Source organism: Xiphophorus maculatus, chromosome 1 (assembly GCF_002775205.1).
Source record: "Xiphophorus maculatus strain JP 163 A chromosome 1, X_maculatus-5.0-male, whole genome shotgun sequence".
NCBI classification, from domain to species: domain Eukaryota; kingdom Metazoa; phylum Chordata; class Actinopteri; order Cyprinodontiformes; family Poeciliidae; genus Xiphophorus; species Xiphophorus maculatus.
In genome coordinates, this window is record NC_036443.1 from 10,318,937 (window position 1) to 10,345,836 (window position 26,900).

Below are 26,900 nucleotides of genomic sequence, written 5' to 3' on the forward strand. Positions count from 1 at the left end.
TCTGGGCATAAAAATTAAACAATTCAAATTTAAACCCTGCAGAAACAGTTTATAAGCTTTGTTAAAAAAAACAACAAAAAACTAATTTCACTCACGCGACTTGGATGCAACGCCTGAGTCAATTTTATTTAGCCATAATGTATTCATTGTTTTTAATTCTCTTTAAACTTTAACATAATTTTACAAAATAATCAAAGACCAGAATACTAAGACTATTACCAAGATAACCCAAGAAACAAGCAGAAAAAAAGTTTGATGTCGTTGTAAACAGTGACTTGTTCCAAAAGCTTCTGTAGAACACGAATACAATTATGAACCGAACCAAGAAAATCACTCAGTTCCCAGAACATTCATACAGAAGCTGGGAAAATGGCAAAAAATAAAATGTAAAATCAGAAATTTTATTGTGAAAAGTGCACAGACATTCCTGCCCTGATCATTTCAGAAAACAGCAATTAAAAATATCATAACAAAGCAAAAATAATTACTTCCTCAGTCACATAAAGCTTTGTTAGTTGTGTGTTCATTCCTTGAATATCAAAATATCCCATTTATGACAGTAGATTCTATTTCAATCAACAGAAAATATTCAAGTTATATTCCACACACGATTTGGACCCTTTTAACTCTAAATTCTTTTAGTAATTTGTAACAGTTCTATTTATAAGAACTGAACAGTGACATACTGCCGCTTCACAGTCCAGCGCTGTCTCCACAGTACACCACCCTGCCCTCCACCCTCGATCGCTCCGCTTCAAACACAAGCAAATGGCTGATCAGAGTCTCCTCGGGGCCGGATCGAATCATGGACGGATCGTTGTTCTACAAACACAAGCAAATATCAAACGCTAGAGACAAAGTTTGCGCAGACTTGTACCCACAGAAACACAAGCTCCTTCTGAAAGCTGAGGTTTTTATTGAAGAGGAATGTTTTAAAAATGAGAGCGATGCTCACAGCCACCGCGGAAATAAAAGCGTTCATGAGGTGGTAGTCTGCTCCTCCATGCCCACTCATGCCGTAGTGTTCGAGCGCTTCGCTGCTCGCTGTGTGCTTTGTGGATCTCTGGGTCAGGAATTCAAACACGCATATTTCATTGCCGTCATAAGACATCTCGCCCTGTAAGGACACAGTTTATCAGACAGCAAGAAAAAAAAAAAACACCTTTATTTCAAGACTAACTTGCAAGCAGACTAAACGTCACTTTGGTTACAATAGTTGGGTACTTTTTCTTTTTGTTATGTTAATATTTTTTGGGCATTTCTTGTGATAATCCAACACAAAAGTATGCATGGTATCCAAAGCTTTTGACAACACAACTGATTGCCATCATGACCTGAATAGCAAACAGACTTCCCCTGTGTGTAATCTCATCTCAGCATAAATCCAGCAGTTCAGTAAAGGCTCTTGAGGTGTGTTAGAAATCATTAATGAATAAACAGCAGCATGAAAACCGACCAAGAAGCACAATAAACTGATCAGAGAGAAAACTGACAACAAATGTTCTGAATAACAAACCAATAGCTATTGATACAGTTCATTTCTTTCAAGGGTGCAGCTGACATTTAGGAAAAATGACATATTCATAAGGAGGACTATACTCTTACTTTGCTGCCATATATAGTTGTTTTTCGTTGGCAGATCTCCTTAGTGAAAGCCACCATAGAGAACGCAGCCGTCAAGCCCCCTTCAAACTCCATGTTTACTACCTGCAAGGACATCACAGATAAACATAAAAAATAAATACTTAAGCAAATTTAAGAAAACACCAGGAGTAGTGTTAATCGGAATAAGATTACAACCCATACAGTCCCTATGAAGTAAATTTAGCTGAACTACTTTTGTCTCTCAATGAACAGAGGGAATTGTATCTGTTGTACAGGAGGAATACTTATTTTTGCAAAAATAATCATCAAACTTTGTCATTACTAATGTTTCAGTAAGTTGAGGAGATATTACACTACTACTTAAAATGGGTTGTGATGGGCGTGCCGTGGTGGCGTAGGGGATGGCGCGACCCATATTTGGAGGCCTTGAGTCCTCGACGCAGCCGGCGCAGGTTCGACTCCCGGACCCGGCGACATTTGCCGCATGTCTTCCCACCTCTCCTTCCCCCTTCCTGTCAGCCTACTTTCGTATAAGTATAAGGGACACTAAAGCCCACAAAAAGACCCCCTGGAGGGGTAAAAAAAAAACCTTAAAAATGGGTTGTGATTTTATTTGGTTATTGATTTGGTAAAATTATGTCCCTAAGCTTTCATTTAATCTTGGTTTTAGCAGAAAAATTGGTGTCTGAAAGGCCACGCAAAAAAACATTGGATTCTGGAAACCGTCCTGCTGCCTGAACGCTTCTAATTTCTGGGAAGGATTTTTCGGCATGGCTTATGTTAGCCTCTGACTTTTCCCAATAGAAATACAGGAATACGTTGCGCAATATTCAATCCTGTCTCTCCCTTAAACAAAAGTAAGAGATAAAAGATGGATGGACTCAAGTTATCTAACATTTTTGCTACAATTTTTGAGGTTTCAAAATGTAGGAGTCCAGTTCGACACTGGAGTTTGGTAACAAAATATTTTAGATAGGCGATACTGGGAAAGTAATGTACAATGTTAAATGGAAATGAGAAGTTTCCCCAACCTGGTTACTGCAAACATCATTGTCACACTCATAGACACATCGGCCATATGGTCCACTCCTCAGTGCTTCATTTACTGACTCGACGTCAGGGAGTGAGTTTGGGCAGATGACTGATACCGGCCAGCCAGTGTGACCCTACCACAAACACATACACATGTACACCTTTTTTTTAGAATATGCAAAGAGAGTGAAGAATTCCTTACTGCAATAATAAAGTAAGCTACTCGTGAATTATGTTTACCTGTTTCACTCTGTCCACGTAGATTTTGCATGCCGAGTACGGACAGTTTCTTTCTACTGAACAATCGACGCAACGATCTCCAGCACCTGTTGGCTGATGAAAAAAATGACTGAGCTAAGATTAATTTTACTGGTATTTACAGAACACAGCAGCTGCAATGCCAAAGAAACAGTTTGTTTCATTTTAAACGGGAAGGAGTCAGGGACAGAACTCAAACCTTTTGCTTAACATCAAGAAAAGAGTAAAGGGAGAAAAAGTATAAAGAACCAGAAGAACTAATCAGGAAAAAGAAAGTACACGCCATACACATGGAACACAAACAAGTCTACAGAGATGGAACTACAAATCATCAATAAAGTTTTAGAAAAACAGATTAGAAGTGCGCCAATTTTAAAAGCTTGACAGCTTGGCTGCTTTCTACATAAGCAGCTTTTAGAGAGATAACACAACAGACATAAAGATATAAACTGAGATAAAAACTGAGCACAATTACTGATAGCGTAGACACACCTTATTTTCTTTCCGGAAGTGGCTAACAGATCCAAAAGATGTCACTTTTACGCACCTGTCAAGGACAAAAGGTAATGATTTATCTTCAAGATATGAAGCCCCCAAACTTGAAGTGGTGTAAATAGTGACAAGATAACTTGAAATGTAGCATCTAATATATTATAATATGTCAGTATATTGCTCAATTTGCTAGGGGACCAAAAGTGTGTTATGTTCTGAGCAGCAAAAAACCCTGGTTTATCATTGACTGCTGGTTTTTGCTTACCTGCGGGCTCCAGCCCAGTGGTGAATCAGGTCAATATCATGGCACGATTTAGCCAGCAGAGCAAAAGAGCTCTCTGCTTCATTCCTCCAGTTCCCTCGAACAAATGAGTGGGCAAAGTGATAAAACCCAACCTAGAATGAGAGTTTTTGAAACGGATGATGCTTTTGTCTTCTTGTGCCACATGCAAAGCAGAGATTTAAATTACTTTTGTTAAAATCTAAAGAAGCCAACGAGTTCAAAAGGTATTCCAAATTTCACACTGATCTTTACCCATCATGCAATTAGGTGACTCCTGACTTATTCGCAAATGTTCCTAAAGAGTACATAAGTAACAGTGTGTAAATGTGGTTGTGTGGGATTGGGAATATTTCTCCAGTGTTTGCATTCTTACTGGTTCTAAGTGCTGTATGTGGATCACGTCCCCAACAACTCCGGCATCTATAAGCTCCTAGAAATAAATCAAAAACCTTCAAAAACTACTTTAAAACCTTTGCAAATATGTATATTGTTCAACAAAACTAAACAGAAGCAGAAACAGGAAAAACTATAAATGATTGAATGGGCTAAAGTTCCCATATTTTAATTACAAAACTACCTTGATCTTGTGAATGAGTGGATCATATCGGAGAACATGACCCACAGACAGCATCACATCAGCCTGAGTGCAAGCCTCCACTATGGCTCTGCAGTCCTCTGCAGTTGTCTAAAGGTTTACAATGAGAGCAAAAGTTAAAATGTAGGGGGGAAAATAAGTGGCAATTTTATTTTAAAATGAAAATTATAGACTATAAACACATCCACAGTGACTGAATGTTTAATTTAGGGCTATGAAGCAGACCTTTTTATTTATTTATTGTTGTTAATAAACACTTACTGCCATTGGTTTTTCCAGAAGAATGTGGTAGCCTTTTTTTGCAAAGGCAACAGCAGGATCCTATGAAACACAAACTTGTTAACAAAAACCTCGCCATGGATGATAGAGAAATTTTCCAAATAAACACACCTAAGGTATACACACCTTATGAATGCGATCTGGAGTGCAAATTAGCACTGCGTCTGCAAACCTCTCTCGTTCAACTATGTTTTTCCAGTCTATTTTTTTTTAAAAAAGGAAACAACAATGGTAAATTTCATTATCATTAAAAAAAATCCCTTAAATTCAGATTTATTAAATACTCACCTTCAAACACGTTTTTATCCTCAATTTTGTGTTGCTGTTGCATTTTGGTGCGGGCAAACTTTCTCGGATCAGCCACAGCAACAACCTAAACGTTTCATTGTAGACCAGAGAAGAAGGATTCTTTACTAGGTTTCAAATCAGAAAAGTATTTCAAACATATTTCCAGTTCTATATATGCTTTTTAACATTTAACACTATCATCCCTCAGTAGCTGATACAGGAACTGGACTGTTTGGGACTGAAGACCTCTTTATGTAACTGGTTGCTGAACCTCCGGACAGGTTGTCCAATTCGGCAAAAAAGTACTATCAATGTGAATATGTGTCCTCAAGGATGTGTTCTCGGCCTCCTACTATGCCTTACTTTGCTTTGCTTTACTAGGTGAGTCTACTGGCCTGGTGGTGCAGAGACAACTGAAGTTACCAGCTGCGTATTTGTCTCCTGCCCTCTGGAAGGAGAATGAGGAACTCCCTCCCAGCTCTCCCCTTTTTTCCTTATCTGAGTTTTGCCCCCCAAAACCCTGGACACTAACCGGACAGTTTAAATACCAGGCCACACTCTTTATACTGTTTGTTTTATTCTCACTACATTACTTATCATATCAACACTATGTTTATCTGAAGAGCTGCGTTTCTCTCCGTGTTTTGTTTTTACTGCATTTTTAGATTTTTATGTAAATTGCTGTTTGGACTATTTTAATTCTGTGCACGTCTATATGAGTTTGGACAATAAAGTGAAATTAAATGAATCCTCCCCGGCTCCCTCCCCTATTTGTTACAAGTCGGAAATCAAGCAGCAGAAGCCAGTAGTTATCAATAAACATTTCTAAATTGTTTTTACAAGAGCAGCTTTCATTGTCAAGTTAATATTCAATGTTACTGCAGCTACTAAGGCATTTTTTTTTTCTCTCAGAAGTTTCAATTTTTTTAAATTTCTTTATTATTAAACACTAATACCAAACAATGAGTCAACAAGAGGCTCTCTCCTCACCTTCATGCGTTTAGGATGAATGGAAGCAAACTTGGCGTAGTTCTCTCCTCGACAACCAGCTCCCACCACGATCACATGGACAGGTGAATACATACTGGACACCTGTGAACTGTCACACACAGCAAAGCTTGCAAACACGTCTACCCTTGCCTGTTGTTTCGTCCAACAAAGATTCACGCAGTCTTACTTGCACGAAAGATTTTAGCAGGTCTGATTGCAAAGAGATACAACTGTGTGTTAATTTACTGATGATTCCCTTACTGACCAAAAAAAATTAGGTGACCCCTCCTACCAGTCTGACTTGCCTTTCATCATTATACTAGCCAGCTTAAGAGCCAGCAGTATGAAAATGAACGGATCCAATGACCAACGAACCAAATCTTTACAAAGGTACTATTACTGCTAACTACATTACTGTTTAGCTTGGTTGTCATTTGTAGGAAAGTGTAAAAAAAAAAATTAAAACTTTGCTGGCAAATGCAGGAGGAAGTGAGGCATATCCGCAGCCTGTTAAATTACACACTACATTTTCTGGAATGTTGTTAATTTAACACAAAGTTGGTCTTTCTACCTGTTTTGTCCCATAAAAGTTTCAGGTCCTGTTAGATTTCTTCTGCGTTGGTCCACATTTGCAAATAAAGGACACAACTATGAAAACATACGGACAAAACACTCCTACTGCTTCCTGGCGTTCGTTTCCTGACGCCACCTACTTTGTCCACGACATTTGTCTGCTGCATTCACTGTACAAGAGTGTAATAATCTAAAAATGAAATTTCTGTTTTTTTGGTCGTAGATGTACAAAAATCTATTGGATTATGATAAAAAAAAATTACTTTTAACGCTATTTGTAACTTATAAATATATATATTTTTATTTTTTATAACAAAAACAAATAGATTAAGTGGAAGAGGCCAAGATTTCTACAACCACAAACGCAACCTCTAGAAAGCTTCGGCTAAATTCGACAAAACCTCGAGTTTCTCCGGCAAATGCTAACTGGGTGGTCACGTGACAGAACTGTAGCATGACCTCAGCTTTCGGATAGACGGCAGCAGCAGACAAATCTATTTAAGACCTGGCTTAAGTTATTTTGATTTTGTCAAATATTTTTTCTTCAGTTCTTAAACTTTAATAAAGAACTGGGGTTGCAACTAAATAGCACAGAGTTGTTGTTTTTTTTCTGTTTTTAGACGCCTTCCCGAGCTAGCTTACCGAGGGCTAGCAAGTTAGCAAAAATCGACATGAATATAGACAACGTAAATCAGTCTGTTACAAGTGGAGTCCCAGCTACGACCTCTTCAACTTCAAGTAACTGCATCGCAAATGACAATGCAACGACGAACGTCAGCAGCATCCCTTCAGCGACGAGTAATGGTAACGTTTCGTAACTTCGGCTAATGTTTATGTTGTCTGTGCTGTACTGGGTTTGTTTATCAGTCTGGATGTATTTGTGAAGTCATTTAGCTTTACAGAAACCTGAATTTATTCCAACAACTGTCCTATATATCGAAATCTAAAACGCTCAGAATATCAACTCGAAGTAGAATAAGTCTGATTGAAATAAGGTAACAATTTTAAATCACAAAGGGAAAATGAATCATCTAAATGGAAACTAAGAATTTTATAAACATTCTAGAAATGTGGGATTTGTGAAAACCTTTCTCTCTCTCTCTCTCTTTTTTTTTTTTTTTTTTACTATTTTGATGTACTTCACTTGGCTTGAAAATAAATTAAACAACGTCCAGAATGGAAAAACTACATCGTCCACACGGATCATTTTGAAACTTTTGTTCTAATTCTAGTTTTTAAGATAAGAAGCCCAAAGAAACTTTACATAGCATATTCTGAGTTTATTACAAATCGAATAAGGGTTTAATAATTCAGTCTTTTATAGAATCTGAGAGTCTAGAATATTTCTACTAATATTTAAGTATTGTGGTTTTATATTCAGAAAGTATCATTTTAGATTTGACAAGTTCCAAAAAAGATTTCACAAAATGTCTCATTGTATCTGTCTTTAGTGTAGAAAGATTCAGTTCAGGTTTGACCTTTCTAGCTGTTGTAGTTTTTAAACTGGACCCCATGTAAGATAGATGAAAGGGGGGAAAATTAAATCAAACAACAAAATAGCAATTTTCAGAAATAAACTTATTTTCTAGAATCTCTCATAATTATAAAGAATTCAGTTCAAGTCTTACCATTTTAAGCATTTTAGACTTTGAACTAGTTCTGACCAACTATGCTCCAGATTAATTTGAGGCAGTGAAATGGTCTCTCATGTCAAAGTGAATGCAATGAATTAGCTTCAGCATGAAGTGTGCATTGATGGAGTGAATTCCTTGGCTTAATAATTGGTGATAAAAGTATAACAAATTCATTTGCAAGAAAAAATTATCTAAAGTAAAACATTTTGCTCCATAATTGTATACAGTTAGAGATCAATATTTCCAAAAAGTCCCAGCATCATCAATACAAGTTTTGCAGGAAAAAAAAGGCTAAATGGATAATGTAAAAAGCTAGTTACAAGTGATTAGATGCAAATTAAAATAGTAAAATTAAATGTGTTAAACGTGGATAAAATAAACTTTCAAAAGGGCCAACTGCTAATTGTGACATGAAAAGAGCTGATTTTCAAGATTCCTCCTGCTTCTTTAGAAAAAATAAAACTGAAATATTTTTTTCAACTTTCTAACTTCCAGCTGGAGCTTCAGCCGCTGTGGCGACGCCGTCCACAGACTCATCGGTCTCTAACGGGGTTTACCTTCCGAGCGGAATCACTAATGGAGACATAAGGCCTGCCATCTCCACCACACCTCTGGCGGATTTCCTCATGCAGCTGGAGGATTACACTCCCACGGTAAAGACAGTCGGCTTTTATCGAGAACACACATCCTCATAAAAGGTCAAAACCAAGCAGATTTGTGGGCTGATCATGGCAGAGTAACAGCATGCAGCATTGGTTATTTATTCATGATCCCATCTGAGAAGATGCACCCTGTGATCCTTGTCATGTTTTTTACATAAGTTAAATTCATTCAGGTCTTGTGTAAATACATTTGCTAAATTGTTGTTTGTACATTTGGTTTTAGATTCCTGATGCAGTTACAGGATACTACCTCAACAGGGCAGGCTTTGAAGCTTCTGATCCAAGAATGTGAGTACAATACGCTGGGATTCCCTGCAGGAATTTGGCTGCATCTTTTGTCACTCAGATCTCAGGCTCTTGGTTTAAGGCCTGAGCACCATTATAAAAAAACAAACAATTATTACTGCTGTTGTCAACAGTAAATTTGCTTGCTAAAGAAGTTTTTGTATTAGATGAAAATTGGGAATTTACCATCTGATTTTTTAAAAATGATTAGTGGAACTAAAATAATATGGTTGTAGAGTTTTTAGTTCTCTATTTGTAGTCACCTACAGTTGCCATTGGAGAAGCTTTGCATCCCTCAAGAGTTGTATTTCTGGAGTAATTAATTTAGCATCTAAAGCAAAAGCAGACACAATACACATCTCTAAAGTTTTCTTTCCCAAAATATTTACCAGACATCACGTTATTTCATTTTTTTTCTACTGTAAAACTCCTAAACCATTTGTTTTCCAATTTTAGATTTGATTAATTTAAAACAAAGGATTTACAAACTTCTTCTCAGTCTTTAAATATGCAATGAGCTTTGAGGTTTTTTGAACACAACTCCTGTGAGCTTTTTAACCATTGAAGGCAAGGATTAGCAAAAAAACGTAATGATTTTCTTTGGTACCTTTGCAGAATCCGCCTGATCTCCCTTGCTTCTCAGAAGTTTATCTCAGACATTGCCAACGATGCCCTGCAGTACTGCAAAATGAAGGGAACTGCTTCCGGAAGCTCCAGGAGTAAGACAAAGGTGAGCACTTTAAAACGTAGCACTTTAAAATTTAAGATTTTCAATGATGCTGATGGAGGATGTTGATGGCTGTTTTGTGACTCCTCTTTTTTTCTCCTTTTTTTTGTCCCATAGGATAAAAAGTACACACTGACAATGGAGGACCTGACACTTGCCCTTTCTGAATATGGCGTGAATGTCAAGAAACCTTACTACTTCACATAGAACTCATTTCATAGACCTTTTTGATTGTTGTTAGCAATGAGTGTCCTGCTAGCCTCCTAGAGTCTTTTGCCAGCTTTATTGACAAATGTTTTTTGACCATGGTTTGGTACAGCTTTATAAAATCTTAAGCTTGTCAGTTTTTGTGAAGCTTCCTTTGCATTTAGTTAAATTGTAGAATTTTGTCTTATGATGAAAATAAAAATATTTCCAAAAAAATACAATCTTTTTTTGAGTGGTGAAACTGTTTTTAAACCCAATATGCATTTTAATGTAAACAGAGCAAAGGTTAAAATCTTTGATGTTGACAATACACTGACAATACATTTAGTGCTTCCTTTTGTTATGATCATAATTGTTTTCATCTAGCATCAAATGAAGATACATGTGTAAGAAGTTATCCTGAACAACCTCCTTTCTTGCGTGAAACTGCACTTGTGAGAGAATATGTCCACTGCATCTGGTTCTACTTAATTTCCTTTTTTATTTTTGATCAACATTGGAAATTGGGAGAGAAAGCCGGGGAAAGACATGCAGCATTTTAAATATTTTTTAAAAATTGCAGGCAGAGGGATAATCAAGTTGGTGAGTTCAAAGTGAACTGCAACCAAACTATGTATTTTTACCGAAACCCCAGCAGTTATGTCATGTAAATACTATTGAATAATATGAAGTTTAATTCAAATTAATGGAGTTTAAGTTTTATTTGGAAAGAGTGCTTCTAGATTTCCCCAAAATTACCAAGTGTATTTGCCTTAAGTTTACTTTTGCTACCTTATGTGACCATTAGAGGGCACCCTGGTGCAAGCGCTCGCTTTCGCGCTCGTCTCTTGAGTCGCAGTATTTATACTGTCTCTCGTGAGCTGCCGTCTTTTTCATCTGCGCATGCGCTGTATACTCGGACCATTCAAATGATTCATGTGTGAACTTCATATATGTTTTTTAATTTAATAAAGCAAGCAGAGCACAACAAAAAAAAATGTCTGTCCAACCCTCCAACCCCAACAACCCGATTGTCTTCTTCGACATCACCATAGGAGGACAGGTGAGTTTAAGTTCCCCGCTAACGTTGAGTCGACGTCACTGCTATTCACCAGCCTCGACTTAACGTGACTTTCACACGTTAAGTTATGAAACGCTGCTTTTTAATCTGCGTTAAATGAATACTCTAATTCAGTTTCTATGCGTATTTTTGCAACAATTAGCGAGAGCCCGACATACTTTCTCTAACAGTTTCTCGTCTGCTGAGCTAAATGTAGCTTCGTAAAGCAGACAAAGTCAGCGCTGTAGTTGTGTGTCCATAGCTACACATGAAAAAACGAGACATTTGGAGGCTTTACTAACTTTTGCCTCAAAGGTAAATGTGCTTTCCAACGTGTTATTAGACACTATACCTGTGAGTCGCTATACAGCACCCTAGCTAGTAGTAGCTTTCATTGCCCTGTTCTTTGTCACTGTAATCCCCTTTACTGCATGTATACATTAAGGTTTATTCAAATAAACAGGTAAGAGAAGATCAATTACTGCTAGAGCGAACATTATTAATAATCAGCTAGAGATTTACCAATCAAGTCGGCTGATGATTCTCTCTTATTGGTGATGGGCAGGTTAAATGTTGAAACATTTAGTTTTGTTTGTCCTTGTTCAATATATGCATGGAAACCTCCCACAGTTTTGGTAATATATGCACCAACTTACCACTTGCACCTTGATTCACTTTTGTTGCTTGGGAGATATTGTTTAATTCATAAATGAAGTTAATCTTGTAATTCCTCAGTTTCTGTTTTGAGAGATTCAAAACAGAACTTGTCCAAGAACCTGCAGCACAGTTTTGTTCCACTGTAATGGCTATGCCGCTTTTAAAAATGGTATTTTCCATGAACAGCCTTATCAGTTCATCTATAATATAGTCATTTTGTGATTTTCACAGTTGCACAAAACTAAATTCTATCTATTTTCATTTATTTTAAAGTCAACTTTTTTAAGAAAACAATTTCCTACAAAGTCTGGCACTAACATCACTGTGTTCTAAACATATATATGAAAAGTTAGACTACGCATTAAAATATAGTTTATACATCATCAAAAGAACTTTAATTTGATTTCCTAATGAATTTATGGTATCAAGGGATTTTGCAAATTTCTATTTAGAGTTGAAGTATTTTGTTTGGCTAACTTTTGGCTTCCAAGCTACTTTGACACTTGGGATCTATAAGATACATTGTGTAGCAGCCGTAGTGTGTGTCACAAAACATATTTTGACCTTTGGGTGACACTTTTAGAATCAGGGCACAACAATACAACATCCGCCCAAACTTACCTGGACGATTGCTGAGTCGGGTGAAAAGTCCAGACCTCCAGTTGTTACCTCGGCGCTTTACATTTTGCACAGTATATTGTCACAATACAGGGTGGGGTTAATAACTGGATGAGGGATAAAAGCAACACACACTAACATAAAAAGATATTGGAGGATCTGTCAAAGTTTATTGTAGACCATTTTCAAACTGTATCTAAATCTCATAAAGCACTGTGTTTTTTTCCCTTATTGTTTTTTGTTTATTTTGTCAGTAATATCTAGTCCAAAATATAGTGTCTATCAAAATGTACACTCCCCTCCATTAAAACCCTTGGTTTTTAAAATAAATTTAATGTGGAATTTAAAGTAAAAATCTATCAAGAGAAATGAATAAAAATATAAAGTATTGCCTGGGAGTATAGGTGTGCACAGCCTGACTTTGTATAACCGCTTTTTCTTTTAATTTTAATCTTTAACCTTTGGGTACACACCTAACATAAAGCATATCAAACCTGTTCAACCAGAAAAGTGCAGCTTTCTGACTGTTTCTCATCCCTACCGCTCTCTGTTGTGGTTGACAGTGCCAGGGATGATACTGCTCTTAACAAGGAGCGGTATCATCCGGTCCTTGTGGCAACAAGGACATTTACATTTCAGCATCGTAGCAAGACTACATCTAAATGTACAGAAGAACGTCTTCATGACTGAAGGCTTACGTCTTTGGAATCGCCGAGCTAAAGTTCAGAAGTAAATCTGACAGAGAATCTTTAGGTTCACCTGAATAGAGATTTTGAGAACTTTCGCATGATAGAGGGAGTAGTAGGTATTGCCAAATTAAAATGTGGGACGTACAGCCTTTTACGACATATGATGAATACTGAAGTTGAATCAAAAGGTGCTAAGGTTATGCACAGTTTTGCAACCAAATTGTTGCAACTTTTTCTATATATTTATGCGCCAACATAAAAACATGAGCCGCTATTTGATATAATATTGCTTATGTGGCCAATAAGCAGTATTTACCGTTATTACATATATTTTACTACCCATTTGACACCTTGAAAAAAACAATCACGCTGCTGACATCATCACTGCTGCAGTTAAACTCCCCACAATTCAACGTTGCATCACTGCCACATGACCAACCTCCAGCCTCTCCCTTCAAAGGCAAATGGCAACAAGATGGAAAAAAATATAGCTTGTTAATATTAATCCAGTTTTACTTATTGAACCAACACCTGCATGCTAAAAAATGACTAATATTGTCCAATACTATTGTTAAAGCACATATGTTGTTAATCCCTAATATTCTATTTTTTGTTTTTATCCTTTCTGTCTGAGTTGTTTTTCAGTTGAATTATACAGGATACATCTTTCATTAAAGGTGCAAAAAAATTCAAAATTCCTCATGCCCATTTTTTGCATCGCAAAGCTTAATCTGTTAGCAGAAATGATTTATACTCCTTTTAAAGTATAAATAGTATGCTATGGTAAATATAACTAAAAGAGGCAATATTTCAGAAATTTTTTTTATTATTTTTTGACAAACATGTATCAGTAGAGTCCATAAAGTTAAAATAAAAGAAGATAAAGTGATCTGCTACATTTTGTAGTCATTGCAAATTTCCCTCCGTGCACAGTAAACAGTTGCAACATTTTGCTGCGAAGATCAACTTCGCAGAGTTCGGGACCAAAATGGCACCAGTATCAGTAGGCATGCAGTGAAAAGTTAACAGTTCATTTAAAGCTGCAATTAATCACCTCTTGGCTTCTGGAGAGGACGATCTGTGGAGATTCGTTTCTGAGTCTAGCTTTTGTAACATTCTGCCATGAGCAGGATGGAGTAACAACCACAGAGTCCGATCACTGATCGATTCATATGCCGGAGGACTGTCATTTAGTCTGCATTGCTGTGTTGTTGGGCGATTTATTTATTTTTTCTACACATGAAATGAACTGCTCTTCTTTTCACATGGTGCTTTAAGCACAGCGGTAGGTGGCAGAGACCGTCGTATATCTTTGCTTAAGTGCCAGTAAACCTGCCATAAGCACACGTCCTCTGGTAGACTGCTGTAAGGCCCCTTTGTGTAGCTCTTTGCCCAGAACACCAAACCCACCAGGAGGCTGTTGGAGCACTCCAACCACAGAAGGTTTACTCCGAGGTGTGTGGGTACTCCAAGTCCGCAGATCAGGCAAGAGACAGACATCACAAGATATGGCATCCAGAACAATATAAAGCCAAGTGTTATGCTGAACCACAGAGGAGGCCTCGTCAGGCTGTTCTCCTCGGGATATTCCTCCGGTCTGGTTTTTGTTTCTGGGTTGGGATTCCAGGTTGAAGTGAGGAGCAGATCGCTCCTCACGTTCTGCTGCTGCTCCCGTGCTTCAAGCATCCTGTCGACTTCTCTCAACCACTGGGGAATTCTGGACCAAAATGGCACCAGTGTCAGTAGGCATGCCATGAAAAGTCCGAAAGTAAAGGTTGTGATCACTGTTGACTCTGTTACTTTACAGAGAAGCACCTTTATCTCCCCCGAAGAATCCAGTTCCACCAGTCTGGCATAATCAGAGTGAAGTGAGTTATGAATAGCAACCGCCCAAACCACCATGGTCAAGATTACATTTCTAAATGTTTTCCATAACACTGAGACATTGCTCATAAAGGTGTCGTCTAAGCAGTAGTCGATAAAGCCGAGGATCAACATAGGGAGTGGCAGAGCTCCGTATGTTGTTGAGGCTGTAGCCAACAGGAAGCAGGTTGACGGCAACGACTTCTCTGGGCCGAGAAACCAGGCAGCTCCCATTAACAATGTAAGAAGAAAATCAGCCAGCAAAACGGACAGGCTGCAGACGCTTAAAAAGTACATATACTTTTTCGGGCTGCATGAGTAAAACACAGCTGTTTCCAGTCCAAACTTGATGAGCAAAAGCATGAAGTACTTGTTGGTGACGTCTGTGTATTGGTTGGACGCCTCATCCCACTGCTCGATGATGGCAAACATTTTCGCAGTTAGACTGTCCTCCAAAGACGAGGAAGACTCCGGAAACATTTATGCGACGAGTCTGGAGTAAAGGTGCTCCAAGAAAATCTGCAGAGGACAAAACAGAATCCTTAGATGCATTTCTCATGAATTTAAGACTTCTTAAAATACTGTTGAGTTGGAGGTACTTTATTCTATGTCGTAGTCAGAAAGGACAGTCTAATGGAGATCATAAGCAACAAAAACTGATCATTTATAAACAGTAGAGACGTAAAGATCTGTCTTTTTGTACCGATCCAGTGTTTTTATTCTCAGGAAGAATTTTCTGCGTGAACGTTTAATTTGATTTGTTTTATTTATCCCAAAAACAGGCAATAATTTTGATGCCTATAGTGTGAGTTTTCTTTAATGCAGTAATTGAATTCCTCATTCTGTTATTGATTGGTACCTTTCACTTTTAATTCCTCATGATTCTGAATTATTAGTTTTTCTGTCTGTTTATATGATTGTACATTTCTGATAATGTCTTTCCGTTTCTCTTGCGGTTAAATGTCTTTCTGTTTTTAATCTCTGTAAAGCACTTTGAGTTACACAACACAGCAGCATCATTCTGTACAAACTATTTATAGCAATTTTCCCCTATTTGATTTTTTAGATAAATTTTTAACCAGTATCCTTCACAATTTTATAATCAGCAATCATGATTTACAGGATTATTCATCTGATACCTTATTATATATTAAAAACTTTTTCAGTAATTTATAGAAAGTGTTGCAGCTGTCCAAAGGAAATATTGATTCTGATGCTTTGCTCATACCAAACTCTCCATCTAAACTGATTTTTGACTTTTCACGTCTCAAATGTAAGAGGTCTCTTTTGGCCCTAAATTATCAGATAAATTTGTCGTTTGTAGTCCGTGGTCCTTGGATTGCTGCTTGTTGGGCGTTCCTCACCACCACCGTTTAAGACAGGTTGTGATTAACCATTGCAACAGTCTTGTGGTACACTTGACCTGCTGACACACGAGAAATTAGTGTAAAACCAACTTGCTCCCTAAGATTGGCCCTGACTAACTTTTTGCTTGCATACAGTTACAGCGAAATCCTAAAAAAAAAAAAAAACAGATTTAATCGTCTCAAATTTAGGCCGTAAAATTATTTTGGTATGCCTAACTCTTCCATCAGTATAGGTATTCAATTTTATTTAGTTGCCTCTTAAGATTTTATCTCCATTGCTTTTTTCGCTGATGTTTTTTGTTTTGTTTTGAGAGTTATGTGTATGTGATGCAGGTTGGCAGGCAGCCCTGTCTGAAGGAATTTGTTGCTCGCCATTCAGCTGTTCTCACATCTCTTTGAAGAAAAGAGACTGCCTGTGTGGGGAATTAAAAAGCACACCTTCACCGACTCCTTCAACAAAATGTCTATTTGATAGAGTTTGCTATGAAACATTATTGCCAGGAGCCATTATGATTGTTACTATCAATGGTTACTTTTCTAAAATTGCTCAGTTAGTCCCTTCATCAATTTGTACCAACACATTGCCCCATTGCCCTATTGTGCCTTCCTGTTTCTGTAAATATAACAGCCAGAAAAATATATCACTAGCTAATACGCTCTTCATAATGTCACGTTCTAAACATTTTTGTAATTGCGACATAGAAGAAAGGAAAATTCTTTAGCTGATGCCCATATCTTAATGATACACTCAAAAATTATATATACTGTTCTACATTTTATTAACCAAAAACATATGTCTATGTGTCTTCCAAATAAACAAATACTTAGATGTAAAGTACATCCAGTGTTCGTGAGCTGTTTACTTTTTTCTAACTGCCTAAATTCTTGCTTGCAAGGTTATCAGAGAAAAATTAAGTTTGATAGTAAAGATAGTTTGCTACTAACAGTGCTCACTCAATCATGTTTGTGCAAATACAATATGACAAAGACCCCTCTTAATACATGTGTCTCACTGATCAAACTTTAAAGCCCCCAAATTTTAACCATGGTTAGCATGAAATTAGTCATAAATTTAGCTAACTATGAACTCAACTACCAGCTTATTGGAGTAACTTATTTCCACTTTAAACTAATTAACAGTATTTGACCAAATGTCTTCACGGTTGTCAAAAAGTAAAAGTTTTCTTTTGTAAATGATCACGTATCACTTGCAGCTCTGAATGGCATTTATTTAGTTTTGGATTGTAAAGGTTGCAGACCCCTGCTTTAGGCTACAAAGTCATACCACGATTGTCCGGAAATTTTTTAGAACATCAGATTTAACTTGCAGAAATCCTACGTTTCCTCCTCTGTTAGAAAATACCTGCTATTAGCATGTGAATAAACATCCTGGCTGATTTCAAGCTGTTAAAAGATTTTCCTGTTTTTTGGGGGGGGTTTTTAAACCTGTTGTACTGGAAACTAGTTGAGACAATTTTTTCTTTTTTAAATGAATCAGACTTTTCTTTAGTTTTATGCATGTAAAATGCCCTTCAGTGTTCCTTGCCACCAGATCTGCACTTATTGCGTTTATACTTTTCCCTGTTGCAGCTGTTTGGATACAATCTTTCAATTCTTTCTTAACACCAGTATCGCAATACTTGTCTTGTACACACATTAAATTTTAGCCTTTGCCTCATGCAGATCAAATACTCAAGACGCTTTATGAAAGGCAATAAATGTCATAATAAAATTAAATGGTGAGTACCTTTCTGTCCAGGGTTATTCTTTCTTTAGTTCGGTGAACTTCAGCAGATAAGCCCGTCCAGCAGGATGCTGTTCATGCTGTTCTGTGAATATTGTCCTCGAGTGGAGTAGCTTCCTTGAAAACTGCTCCTCCTGTGGCTCCACCTTTTCATTTTTGCTGCAAAAGATCCAGGGACACACCTTTCAGGTTTTCAAGGAAGCCTAAATGCGCTTTAAGTAGCTCCTCTATTATTATGATTGTTTTTTTCTTCCTGTAGTTTGTAGCTCATGTCATCAAAAATAACTACCTGGCTGAAGTCACTCCCTGTGTGCACATTCAATTGCACAATTACTTTATTGTTACAACATAATTCCTAGAAAGGAGACTAGTTTTGAATATTGGAAGCCTGCGGTTGCTTCTTTGAAATATTGTTGTCCCAACAGTTTTGGCTTAAGTTGTTTTTGCTCTGTGTGTCTTGTTTGCTCTCTGTGGGAATCTACCTGTTTTGCTTTGAGCGTTGTTAAGTAGGGACGCAACTATGGCAGGATTCCTGGAGTTTGAGTTCTGCAGCATGATAGGTGAAACTCTTGTTCTCCCTTCGGTACAGCACACCTGCTGCCTCTTCTCAAATTCATCCTCTTCCTTTTATCCTACTTCTAGGAAGAGACAGAACATCTTGAATTTCTTTTTGTCGTCAAAAGATCGGCTTTCTTTAAAGCAAAAAACTGTCTTTAATGTAAGGTGACTAAGTCCTACCTTCTGCGGACGTCAGACCGTGGTCAGAAAAATCCTCACTCAGATCAGAAGCGCCGTGTTTGACATTCGTTCCGTCTCGACATTTCATCTGCTTTATGCGTTTGCCTTTGAGCGTTAAAGCGCTTTGTACAGTCTAAACAGCAGCAGTAGGAAATCAAATAGCTTTTTTGTCTGAGTTATTTGCATTTAGTGGAGAGAGGGTTGTCACCAATGTCGTCAGGACAAATCTCTTTTTGTGTGCTCGTACTTCTGTGTGAATTTATTTATACACACAGACACACACATTGTATTGGATGTCCATGGCTGTCCTGCATTGTCCAGTTTCCTGGGGAAGAGAGAACTAAGCTGCCCCATACATTTGCTTTTTTTCTACACACATGTACAAAAAAGTAAAACAAATATGTTATGTTTTAAAGTTTAACGTCAAGACTGTTGGGTTTTTTCAGTAACGTGTTCTTTAGGTTATCGGTTATGGCTTGTAAATTATATCAGAACTGATCAATTCTCCTACATGTCATTTTAATTGTGGCGGCCGGTATCTGCAACTAGTTCTTGTACTTTTAACACTTAGTGTATGACAAACAAGTCTGGTAGAAGGTCAAAATTAAAAATTCTTCAATAAGCTGGTTGTTTAAGTTTGCACACCAAAGTATTTTGTGGAGTTTCTGATTGAAATTCAGCATTTGAATCAGAAGTAGTTCCATCTCACTTCTTCACAGGGTAATATTTGTCCCCAGTTCTTTGAAGAAATTGTACAAATTTATCACAATTTCAAGACGTTTCTTGTCCACAGCTTTTTTCCCCCAAGTGAATCCAGTTTGTCTGTTGGGTTTAATTCTAGACTCTGAATTACTGTGAAGCTCAGAAATTAAGTCCTTTCTTATCTTTAGCTTTCTAGCAGACATCTTGAAGTTTTGGCTCTAATCAGACGTTATTGATTGTTTGCAGAGTCATATACCTCCACAGAAAACCCCACTTCAATCTTGAAAAAAGTAATCCTAGATCATGATGATACCACAACCATACTGCACTATGAGTACAGTTCTCTATTGGTAATCTATAGTGTAGTTTCTCTGTTCAACGTACTTTTTGGAATTGTGGAGAAAAGTTTAATTTTAGACTATAATGCATTTCAACAAGGCTTTGTAAGATTTAACCCGACTTGGATATTTTCTTTGCATGAAGATGCTTCTGTTTGGCCACTACCAAGTCCTAACAAGTGGAGAAAATAGGAAATTGCAGTCATGTTTCGAACTCATGTTCAGTCACAGTGGGGGGATATAATAATCTTTGGATAATCTTTCACTGAAGGAAATGTAAGAGACAGAATGTAAAAAAGCAGACTGGCAGCAGTTTCAGCTTCAGCTCCCTCCAAAGATGTTCTATTGAATTCAGATCTGGAGACGGGCTCAGCTGCTCCAAGAACTCAAAGTGCTTCTTAGAAAGCCACTCCTTAGTTCCCCTCCCTGTAGGTTTCAGGTCATTGTCACGCTGAACGATCCAGCCACAACTCATCCTCACTTCTCTTACTGAGAGAAGGAGGTTTGTTGTGCCACAATAAATTTACTTTGGTTTTCTTTTTATAACTATTATCAAGTGCCAAACCCAATTGCTAACCGAATTAGTAATTCGGAGTAATGATTAATAGGTTAGGGCACCGCCCGATTATTAGAAAGATAGCTCCACCCCTGTTAATGATTCCCTGACTGTTGAGGCGTTGTATTTTAAAACAATACATAAAGGAGTGACCCATTCTTGTTGTATATGTGTATAACAAGTCCAGCACACATATATAAAAAAAACAAACAAAAAAACACTCCTTCTCAGTCTTGCAGTTGAGATGAAAGTTCGCCTGGAGCAGCGACTCCTGTGTTGTCTTCTCAGGCCAGTGGAGGAGCAACCCCTTCGTCAACATTATCAGGGACTTCTTGGGAATCTGTAGCTCGTTCCAATCCTTTCTTTCAATAGGTGAACAAACCAGGTTCAGAGTTACTTACAGCCACAGTTACTGGATACACAAACCAAGCCAAATAATTAATTTTGGATCTAGGGTTTTTTTCAAAGACGCAGTCTTCTACCTGAGCAGCGAGGTCAAGGTATCACGTGTGTTTCCCTCCCAGTCCCACCTAGTGGTACGGGAAAAGAACAAAATTCTTCTGCAAGCCGAAGATATATGACGTCATCAGGATGCCAGCTCTGATGCCAACATTGGGTATCTGATACCATGTGTGTGTATTTGTATTCATAAAACTTTTCCGATACTACAGAGCCCAATACCAGCGTGACTTTAGTTTCCTTTCCCTCTAACAAACAGTATTACTGGTTCTTTGTGCTTTAACCCAGGAAGTGGCGATGGTGCTCTATAAACTGAATGCCAGCCACATAAAATGATGAACACGACAATGGCAGCTGAGCTGATCAAACCATTTAGTGGCAGCAAACCCCCTGCCCTCTTCTCACTACAGCTCCTCTCCAACAGCAGAGCCTGCTGTGAATGTGTAGGCTAGTTGGCCACTGATGATGTTTTTCCTGTTTAGTTTCTAGTTCCTAGTTTCTGTCGAGTTTCTGCCTCCATATGCGGGTTGTGCAGACTTCCCCTGCACCACTATGGCACCTCTCTCAGATGTTTTTTTTCTCAGTTTTAGAGAAGCATTCATAATGTTCCTGTTGTGCAATATTGTATCTAATTGTTGATAGCTGTGTTCACGGTACCATGGTGAAGGGATATTTTCTGCTCTTTTTTTTTCTTACTGATAACATTGTGTAGCGAGATTACTTTGATCCATTGTAACTACTCTGAAACTGTGACTTTAGAAAAAGGCTGTAAATATTTGAAAAACCTGCTCAGTAGCTGAACTTAATCAGATTAACTATAATAGATGTTGGCAGTGTACCTAGAAAAAGATAAAAATTGAACTTAAATCAAAAGCTGCTTTAATCAAGATTTGCAGAGTTTAATGGCTGCCCATTTGCACGACTGGGTTATACCTGCGTTTTCGACATTTTCAGTTGACCTGTACAAGATGGAGGGGATACATCTACACTTTTGAGATCCACTGAAACTCAATGCCATAGCTTTATTTGCTGTCTCATCCTTTCACTCAACATTATCTCAACTGTGCGGCAGGATGTCGGACGGATGAAGGTAGAGCTGTTTGCTGATGTGGTTCCAAAGACTGCTGAGAACTTTCGGTAAGGAACAAGCTGGTAGCACATCACCCCTGTAATTCATTGCTTGTGGTTTGGGTGTATACAACATATGCGAACAAAATTCAGGCAGTGGATTTTAAACTTGTTGCTAATGTTTTCATCCCTTCCTCACAGGCAGTTCTGCACTGGAGAGTTCAGGTAAGGCAGCTTCGCACACGACACAACACCACATCCATGTGGTTCTGCATGCATTCATTGGCAACTCTAAAGGTAAACGATATAAAAGGCCTTACAGGGAATCCGTCTTTTATTAAAATAGCAGGTGAACATTTTTCAAAATCTGATATTTAATTTTCTTTTTTTTTTTGGCCAAATTCACTTTTGGCAAAAAATGACTTAAATCATTATTTTTAGGAAGGTGACTTTTTTTTTATCCCTGTTTGTCAATGCTCATACAACTGCTTTTTCCATAGAGCACACAGTCCCACCTGGAGTATTTGGTACTAAAAAAGCACAGTTCCAGTCCCCAGAGCATTTAGCAACTCAACACGTTTATTTTTGATGCCAGGGAAAAAGCATTTTCTACTTTCTTCTTTCATCATCCTCAAAAAACAATTGGTTAACCAGTAGATATCTTTAGGTTAGAATAATAGTACAAGTATATTTGTAGTTAATGTAGCTTTGGCTTCATTTAATATAAAAGGCAATACAGAAATGAAGAACCTCTCACCAAATAAATCCTGTTCAACAAACAGTGTTTCATCAGATAATCTAATAATCTGATTATGTTCAAAAATTGTGTCTTGATGTTAGTGAAGTTTAATTTAACTTCTTTAATTTGCCTTTTTTTCAAACGTCGTATATAACAAGAATGTTCCTAAGACACAAGACAGAAACTCCTAACAAAAAGAGCAGCAGTGTAAGGTGTTTAACTGTGAAGTAAGAAGTGTCTGATTTAAGATAGTGATCCTGTTGACTTTTCTGTGACACAATCAAGTATCTTCATTCCCATCAAAAAAAAAAATTCAGTTCTACCAGCTCAACATAAACGGACACAATGGAATAGATAATATCAGCTCCATAATAATTCATTGTGAGTTTGCGGAGTCACATAAAATTATTCAAACAGCTGCAAAAGGCACCGAAACCATATTTTGGACCACTCTGGCTGAATTTTTTTAAATTACATTTCTTTCTCCATCGTTTGCGCTGCAGGAAGGATGGCGTTCCAATTGGCTACAAAGGCTGCACTTTCCACAGGTATGTGACAGAGCCAAATGATTGCTGGTTAAACTACTGAAACAGAAGAAAAAGACCACACCTCAGGCTTATGCACCCAGGTCTTATTGGGTTATAATAGTTCTTATGCTTTTTTTCAATGTATTCATTGGGAATCTAAGCTGTCTTACAAAGTGAAGTTTGAGAATATTAAATTTAAATCTTTTTGGTTATTTTTATTTTTCACATTCACTCCGGATCTACAGTCATAGTCATTGGTTTTCTGACTGAAGGCTCTTTGAATCAAGCAGCTCAACCTAGTTCACCTTTTTAGTACACCTTTTTCTCTGTTTACCTCCAGGGTGATCAAAGATTTCATGATTCAAGGTGGAGACTTTGTAAATGTAAGTACATGCACACACTTCCTATTTTCTGGTTCAAAATCCTTGCATTTTGTGTGGAAGGTTTTAATTAAGGCGTAAGTAACCCCAGGTTTTTATCTTTTCTGTTGTTTTGTTTTCCACTGTGCTCATTACTAGAGTATTGGTGTAAAACCTATTATAACCCTGACCATGTCGAGATGGGATTTCCTTTAGTAATACCCCAACTTTGTGTATAATCCACTGGGAAAACTGTTGTCATATAGTAATTGTCATAGTTGTCATGTATGTAATATAGAATTTGTCTTTGAATTGACCTACGTTCACTGAGTTTCTGTTGAATCCTTTTTAGCCTATGTGTGCTAAGCTTAACTTACTCAATCTAAAAATATAAAAGTTGAAATTCATCAGTAACATCACTTTTTGCAAGGTTGAGAAAACTCAACCAATTTTCCTCTTTTTTTTTGTATTACAGAATCAAAATATCAAGAACTACTCCCATTTTGTATTCACTCTGTTAGAAGATTTGCTAAAATGTCACATTTTACTCCAGAAACGGACCCATCTAGAGTCAGTATCGATTACAACTTAATTAATAAAGATTGCTCTTAGGACAGAAAGAGGACAGTTCGGTCTGAGCTGGATAAAAGAAATTTGTCTCCCTCTTGTGGTTCTGAAATGAATTACACTTTTTTAATCTAGACAGACTTCTAAAATAGTTCCTGTTTGTCCTTTGCTAAAGGGCGATGGTACCGGTATCTGCAGCATCTACAGGGGTCCATTTGCAGATGAAAACTTCAAAATGAAACATTCTGCTCCTGGACTTCTATCCATGGTATGTGTGTTGGTGAATGCTATTAAACTATTTTTCCATCTTCTGCAGAAAGAAAAGCTAATTTGATGCATTTAAGTGAGGTAATGTTTCTGTTCAAATGATTTCTAATTCAGGCAAACAGCGGACCGGGGACAAATGGTTGCCAGTTTTTCATTACCTGCACTAAATGTGACTGGTTGGATGGGAAGCACGTTGTTTTTGGTGAGTCACTTTACAAAATTTACTTATTTACACTTATGCGCTCATCATTTTTTATGCGAACATAATTCCAGTCAGGCTTACACCAGATTCTTGATTGTTTTAGGAAAAGTGGTGGATGGTCTTCTGATCATGAGGAAAATTGAGGTAAAACTTCACAAAATACTTACTTATTTTTGTGCCTCTTGTCTTTCATCTTTTTAAATTAAATACTGGATTTCATACATAAATATGCCAAGTTTCTGGCCAATAAGAGCTGTGTTGTGTGTCAGTGCCCATACCAATGCATCTGCATGATCAAAAGCACTGTTTGCACTACATAATTTTATCACAGAAAAAAAGAGCTAAAATTACTAATTTTACTTTTAAGGAATGTCACAACAGAATCACTGAGCAATTTAAAAATGCACACATATAAAAAAAAAAAAAAACTAGACCTGAGTACACAGATGTTGTTTTTGAAGCATATTACGCTTACAATAAATTTTCTCACTAGTATTCCTCTGACAAAGAGAGATGGAAGACAATATTTTACCTTAACAGAACTACATAAAGCAGATCTGCTGGAACGCTTTCAGTTTCACATTTTCTTCACATAATCGGAGGAGGTGCCAGGTCATTCACATATAATGTCCAAGTAATGAAAATTTATGAATTTCATCAAACCCGTGAAATTAGGTTTACCTAAAATGAAAAGATGACATCATACATTCTCAGTTATAACGAGACTCCAAAGAATTATTTAATTGGTCAACTTGAGATCTGATAAATGTGAAAATATTATTGGATTTAGAAACAACAAACATGCAACTGGTAAACTGTTTGCCTTCAAATTGTTGAAATTCATCTTGGGCGGATTATAAATAATTTTCATGACTTTCATGGTAATTCTCTTTTACTTCCATTTTAGTGATGTTTTTTTTTTATTTGTGACTTTGAATGATTCTAGACCAGAAGCTGTTTTAGCAGAAAATAATTACTTTATTCTGACTATTTAGAGAAAAATTTGAGGTTTCCAGCCATGCCGAATATGCCAACCATAAAATAGCGAACTGTAGAAATGAGACGTTAGATTCGCTGAAACGTTCAAAATGTTCCCTCTGTCCCAGACGAATTTGATGATTCTGAGGCACAAACTCTTCACCGATTATTGATGCTGATTGTCGCTTTTTAGATTTAGTTTTAATTCTGAGTTTGTTATTCTCCCCTCAAACAGAACGTCCCCACTGGACCCAACAACAAACCAAAACTGCCGATCCTCATCGCTCAGTGTGGAGAAATGTGATGTTTAATTTTGAAATACATTTTGTGAGGCCCAATGAGCTTTTTCTTTCTTTTCTTTTTTCGTTTTTTACACAAAAAATGCAATAAATTGTACTTTTCTAATTTAGATGTTCTGTCTGGTTTATTTCCTAATTTCTTCCTTTCCAAATTTTAAAATATTTTTTTACAATCCATAAAACATTAGAACGGTGTTAATCTGTTCAAAGCAGTTTTTCTTTCACATCTATAATTCGTCGGAATATAAAAACTTCCCCGGGTGGATTATGAACTTGATCTCGGTGTTTGGGTGATATGTAGCTGCATGGACACACACAAAGGTGTAAAGTTGTACTCTGAGGAGATGCGGGATTAATGTCAACCTTATCCATGGAGCAAATTAGAGCACACTCTCCAGTGCCAAGCAATCCTCTGTTGAACTTATGGCTACCCCTTCTATCCCAGCCAAATCCAAGCTTCAAGCCCCCCTCCCCCATACTCCCCTTGAACATCTTTCTCTTGGCACAAAAGGATCCTTTCAGATGGAGACTCTCTTCTTATAGAGGCAGGAAGAGGGTTTTCTTTTTTTTTTTTTTTTTGAAAGGAGGTTTTCTCCATGGGGAGGCTTTCTGAGGCTCATTTTTGTGTGTGGGAGAGAGAGCGGAGCTCTGCAGTTTACAGCAGAGCTTCACACGTCGGCCTTTGCTTGTAAATGGTGCCAGTGGAGCTTTAATTACCATGACAATGTTTGTGAAGGGGTGGGAGGGTAAGCGGGTACTATTGGCTGTTCACTCTTTGCTAGAGAAAAAGGAAGTTTTCTCAACTCACACAAGATGGCTGACTTTTATCATTTATACTGAGTGGAAAAATTAAGTCATTAAGTCATTCTATCAACTCTGAGGTATGTCAGCTTTTGTTTACTTTTGCAATGCCTTTCTCTTATGGTGGGTACTCCCATTTCTCTGTTAGGAACGTCATTGGAGTCAAAGACATCACTACAACAGATTTAAGAAAGTACAACACATGTTAGAAGCAGCATGCAAAAATTCAGCCTGGGCTGAATATGTTCTGCAGACTAAATTTATAGATTGAAAATCTTGAGCAACTCCAGTCTGTTAATGAATGAATGAATGAATGTGGCTACAGTGTCGTGCAAGAGTATTCACAACCCTTTGAATTTTTACACATTTTGTCTTGTTACAAGCTCTTCAATGTACTTTATATGAAAGCCACA

At 37.4% G+C, this 26,900-nt stretch overlaps 4 protein-coding genes across 5 annotated transcripts; 2 read left to right on the plus strand and 2 right to left on the minus strand.

Moving 5' to 3' along the window:
- Nucleotides 1–100: 100 nt before the first annotated feature.
- On the minus strand, nucleotides 101–6,537 carry LOC102217593 (putative oxidoreductase YteT). Its single transcript, XM_023340108.1, has 14 exons — nucleotides 6,394–6,537; nucleotides 5,823–5,931; nucleotides 4,833–4,917; nucleotides 4,671–4,744; nucleotides 4,527–4,586; nucleotides 4,248–4,355; nucleotides 4,044–4,100; nucleotides 3,653–3,783; nucleotides 3,388–3,442; nucleotides 2,878–2,970; nucleotides 2,637–2,771; nucleotides 1,606–1,707; nucleotides 956–1,117; nucleotides 101–822 (listed from the first exon to the last, which is right to left on the minus strand). Exons 1-14 carry the CDS (start codon nucleotides 6,405–6,407, stop codon nucleotides 694–696), a joined length of 1,314 nt encoding a protein of 437 aa, XP_023195876.1. The 5' UTR covers nucleotides 6,408–6,537; the 3' UTR covers nucleotides 101–693.
- A 265-nt stretch (nucleotides 6,538–6,802) lies between these two features.
- Nucleotides 6,803–10,122, plus strand: taf10 (TATA-box binding protein associated factor 10). The gene is made up of 5 exons (XM_005800100.3): nucleotides 6,803–7,199; nucleotides 8,525–8,682; nucleotides 8,915–8,979; nucleotides 9,592–9,706; nucleotides 9,821–10,122. The coding sequence occupies exons 1-5, from the start codon at nucleotides 7,067–7,069 to the stop codon at nucleotides 9,908–9,910; spliced, it is 561 nt and encodes a 186-aa protein (XP_005800157.1). The 5' UTR covers nucleotides 6,803–7,066; the 3' UTR covers nucleotides 9,911–10,122.
- A 656-nt stretch (nucleotides 10,123–10,778) lies between these two features.
- ppih (peptidylprolyl isomerase H) lies at nucleotides 10,779–25,795 on the plus strand. The gene is made up of 9 exons (XM_005800099.3): nucleotides 10,779–10,952; nucleotides 21,753–21,817; nucleotides 21,950–21,973; nucleotides 22,991–23,035; nucleotides 23,355–23,397; nucleotides 24,116–24,208; nucleotides 24,322–24,409; nucleotides 24,513–24,553; nucleotides 25,623–25,795. Exons 1-9 carry the CDS (start codon nucleotides 10,887–10,889, stop codon nucleotides 25,689–25,691), a joined length of 534 nt encoding a protein of 177 aa, XP_005800156.1. The 5' UTR covers nucleotides 10,779–10,886; the 3' UTR covers nucleotides 25,692–25,795.
- Nucleotides 13,726–21,739, minus strand: LOC106699658. 2 transcript variants are annotated; one of them, XM_023339284.1, is made up of 4 exons: nucleotides 18,626–21,739; nucleotides 18,370–18,522; nucleotides 17,891–18,046; nucleotides 13,726–15,295 (listed from the first exon to the last, which is right to left on the minus strand). In XM_023339284.1, the coding sequence occupies exon 4, from the start codon at nucleotides 15,254–15,256 to the stop codon at nucleotides 14,147–14,149; it is 1,110 nt and encodes a 369-aa protein (XP_023195052.1). In that variant the 5' UTR covers nucleotides 15,257–15,295; nucleotides 17,891–18,046; nucleotides 18,370–18,522; nucleotides 18,626–21,739; the 3' UTR covers nucleotides 13,726–14,146. The 2 variants fall into 2 exon arrangements, with proteins under 2 accessions (XP_023195052.1, XP_014324657.1); XM_014469171.2 differs by having other exon boundaries at nucleotides 18,370–18,525.
- Nucleotides 25,796–26,900: the final 1,105 nt, after the last annotated feature.